A 3,619-nucleotide genomic window follows, 5' to 3' on the forward strand; every position below is an offset into this window, starting at 1 on the left:
AAGCAGGAGCTGAATTGGTAACATTCAGGGGTTGTTTTCTGGTCTGAGCAGCCTGTCAGGGGAGTGGGTGAAGGCACCTCTGGTGACATTAATGCGTTCCCAGAAACTTGGGACTTGCTCTTTTTTGGGAAGTTGGGCACATCCAGGTGAACCCTGAGGCCCCTCCAGGCTCAGCCCTTCCTCACCATCTGCTTTTTTTGGTTAGAATTTCCTCCAAAGGCTCAAGGAAGTCCTTTCCATCAGTGCACACAGCAGCCAGGAGTTATTTCCGTCATGCCAGAATCACACACGCACGTTCAAAAGACAAAGAAACTGCTCTGACACTGCAGCTGTGCATTTTATTCCTTTTTCATGGATTTTATTCCTTCTGGGTTGAGAGGAGATGTCACCTCTGCACTGCCAGACTGCCAGGAGGGTGGCAGGCTCAGATTTTGCTATGATTGGGAAGCTTCACCTGGGAGTTGCTCCAGGGGCAGCCAGAACATCTCCAGCTGCCCTGTTCCTCCTCTTTCTCTCCAAGTGATGCAGATTTCAGAGCAAACATCTCATTCTTGAAGCCCTTTGGCTACAGACTCTAGAATTACAACTTAATGGAGGAGTTTGGAGAGCAGGGTGAGTCATGAGAGGACAGTGGCCTCTGGGACAGATGCAGAGCCCAGAAGACACCTCCAGGGCATCAGTGACACCCTTGGTGGGGCAGGAATTCCAGTCCTGTAGATCCAGGACTTCCATCCCAAGCCTCCAGCCACTTCCAGATAAACAGAGCTTCAGTCTTCTCTCAGTAGGAGCTAAGAGCCTCCTCCTCCTCCTCAGTGCTTAAGGATGGTGGGTGTGATCATCTTGTGGAAGGAGTAGTACCTGCAGTCCTTGGGGGGGACCAGGTCCATCACCTTGGTGCTGATGTTCTCCCTCTTGAACCCAGCTTCCAGCAGCTGCCCCACCTGGGTCTCCTGCAGGAGGGGAAGGAGCAGGGGTGCTCAGAGCTGCTTGGATCTGAGTGGAGATGCAGCTGGGCATGGGGAGCCCCATGGAGGGCAACCCCCCCCTCAGACATTCCCTCTTGGGCCTCAGCCATCAGGGAGTTAATCAGCATCAGGGGAGGAGGGGGGGGATGCAGGAGGTGCCCAGGGTGACTTTGGGTGGCTCTGGAGAGCCTGGGGGTTGGGCTGGGGGTGGCAGGGGGACAACCCTCACCTCAAACATCTTCTCGATGTCAGTGTACTTGGTTTTCAGCAGCTCCCCCCAGGAGGTCAGGTTGCAGTAGGTGAGGACCCCCCCGGGCTGCAGCAAGCGGAAGGCGTGGGCCTGGGGGGGGAATTGGGGAGGGGGGCTGGCTCAGTGCCCCTCACCCATCCCCTGCCCTTGCCTGGCACAGCACCCAGCACCCAGCTGCAGAGATGGACATTGCCCCGGCCCTCCCCCTGCGGCCACGTGGACCCAAAGTGCTGGGTCCTGTTCTGTGGGGAAAGGTCCAGATCAGCCCCAGCTGGGGGGGCTCTGGACCCCCATGAAGGGTGGGGGGATGTGTGTGTGGGTGCTGCACCCTCCCTGTTACCTTGATGAAGCCGAACTGGTGTGTGTGCCAGGTCTCCTCTGACAGGGGGTAGGTGTCATACAGGATCCCTGCCAGGGAACACCAGAGACCCCCCCATCAGTGGGGGGGGAGAGAGAGAGAGAGAGAGAGAGAGAGAGAGAGAGAGAGACCCCCGTGGGGCGTGTGCTGGGAGGGGCCCCCCCTCACTGACAATACTTTTTCCTGTTTTAATTTGCATCCCAGACCCCAGGAGAAGTGACAACAACATCCTCCTCCCCAGGACATGGAGCTGCTCCACGGGGACTCTGGCTGCAGCCCCTCCCCACCCCCCAGCACCGTGGAGACCCCCACCCGCTGCCCCCTCCCCACTTGTGTGCTGCCTCACCCCTGAAGTGCCCGTCGGGCAGCGATGGCACCACGTCCTCCCACAGCCCCTTCAGAGGCACAACCTGGGGGCAGGAGGGGGAGCAGTGAGCCCCAAAGGTTGGAGCCCACCGGGACCACCCCCCAGCACCGGGACAGCCCCCCACCGGCACCGGGACAGCTCCCCTCGGAACCGGGACAGCCCTCCCAGCACGGGGACAGGCCCCCCAGCACCGGGACAGCCTCCCCAGGACCGGGACCACCCCCCCAGCATTGGGACAGCCTCCCACAATACGGGACATACCCCCCCCGGCACCGGGACAGGCCCCCCGGTACCGGGACAGCCCCCCTGGTACCGGGATATCCCCCCCGAACCGGGACAGCCCATCCCGGACCTTATGTGGCTGTGTCCCGGCCCATTCCTCCAGCCTCCGGAACACTCCCTCGTTGCACTCGATGATCCAATGCTCCTCGATGTCGAACTCCTCCACTTTGCTGGCAGCGATGGCCATCCCGAACCCCACCTCCAGCACACGGCCCCCTGGGGACACGAGGGGCGGCTGGGCAGGGGACAGACCCTCACACACCCTCCCCGGGGACACAGGATCCCGTTTATTTCTCCACCTCAGACCAAAACCTCTGGGGACGTGGCCCAAACAGTGTCAGGACCCAGCCAGGCCCCCTCCTCCGCACCACCCAGGACACTCAGGAACGTGTCACCCTGTCCCCTCTGCCAGGAATAGGGGGGGGTGTCCCCATATATCCCCCTCCCCACATCCCACGCGTGGCCCCGACCCCCCGGTTCCCCCCCGTTACCCCTCGATGCAGCCACGGCTGCCAGGGAATGCATGTACGGAGTCTCCCAGCGCTCCATCACCGGCTTGCCCAGGATCTCCAGGTGGGTGTCGGGGCCATCGTAGCCGGCAGCCGCCTCTCGCCAGCCGGCCCGGCAGTCCTCCCCCCGGGCAAAGATGGGCCCCGAGCTCATCCTGGTTGTGCCGCCGGGAGGGGAAAGTCCGGAGAGGGAAAGGGTCAGAGGGTGCTCGGCCGCCCTTAAATACCCGGGGTGGAGAAACGCTGAGCACGCAGCGCGGGATGGGGCCCCACGGGGGGCTCGGCGTGGGGGGACACGGGGGGACTGGGGGCCGTGCGGGGACCCGGTACAGCGGAGCTCGGGCCATGCAGGAGCCTCCTGCACCGGTACGGCGGGGTGGGACGGACCCCAGCCCCACGGCGGAGCGAGGCTGAGCGGGGGGGTGCGGGGGATCAGCCCCTTGCCGGGGCTCGGTGCGGGGCACGGCGGGGTGGGAGCGGACAGTCCCCTGGCTGGGGGTGGGGAACGGGTCTGTGCCCCACGCTGTGCCCCACGCTGTGCCGGGATCCGGGGCCGTGCGGGGCACACCGGGGACCCGCGCCCGGCTTTGTATGACAGGGGTGCCCCGCACCCCCCCGGGACGCCCTGGACGGGGAGGAAGGGGCGGGTGCGGGACGGTGCTGAGCCGGGGAGCGGCCCTTAGGGGTGTGTATGGAGGGTCCCGTGAGGGTCCCGTGGGGTGTGGGGTTCCCGGGGGGTCCCGGGGGTCTCCGCCCCACGTGCTGCTGGCGGACTGCCCTTCCCGTCGTCCCCCGCGCGCGGCCCCGCCCTGCCCCGCCCCTCCCTGGGCGCGGCCCCGGAGACCCCGTAGCGAGGGGCAGGTGCGCGCGCAGCGGCGGTTGGCGGCG

At 64.7% G+C, this 3,619-nt stretch overlaps 1 protein-coding gene across 1 annotated transcript; it reads right to left on the minus strand.

Moving 5' to 3' along the window:
- Window positions 1–332: 332 nt before the first annotated feature.
- On the minus strand, window positions 333–2,959 carry GAMT (guanidinoacetate N-methyltransferase). The gene is made up of 6 exons (XM_030466447.1): window positions 2,714–2,959; window positions 2,293–2,438; window positions 1,920–1,983; window positions 1,556–1,623; window positions 1,195–1,305; window positions 333–950 (listed from the first exon to the last, which is right to left on the minus strand). Exons 1-6 carry the CDS (start codon window positions 2,883–2,885, stop codon window positions 810–812), a joined length of 702 nt encoding a protein of 233 aa, XP_030322307.1. The 5' UTR covers window positions 2,886–2,959; the 3' UTR covers window positions 333–809.
- Between the last annotated feature and the right edge of the window lie 660 nt (window positions 2,960–3,619).

The sequence above is a fragment of the Calypte anna genome, chromosome 28 (assembly GCF_003957555.1).
Source record: "Calypte anna isolate BGI_N300 chromosome 28, bCalAnn1_v1.p, whole genome shotgun sequence".
Classification (NCBI taxonomy): Eukaryota; Metazoa; Chordata; class Aves; order Apodiformes; family Trochilidae; genus Calypte; species Calypte anna.

Coding starts and splice junctions, on each gene's coding strand:
- GAMT (XM_030466447.1), bottom strand. CDS start 2,885: ATGAGCTCGGGGCCCATCTTTGCCCGGGGGGAGGACTGCCGGGCCGGC. Junction 2,439..2,713: donor AGCCGTGGCTGCATCGAGGG/GTAACGGGGGGG, acceptor TCGTGTCCCCAG/GGGGCCGTGTGCTGGAGGTG. Junction 1,306..1,555: donor ACCAGTTCGGCTTCATCAAG/GTAACAGGGAGG, acceptor TTCCCCCCCCAG/GCCCACGCCTTCCGCTTGCT.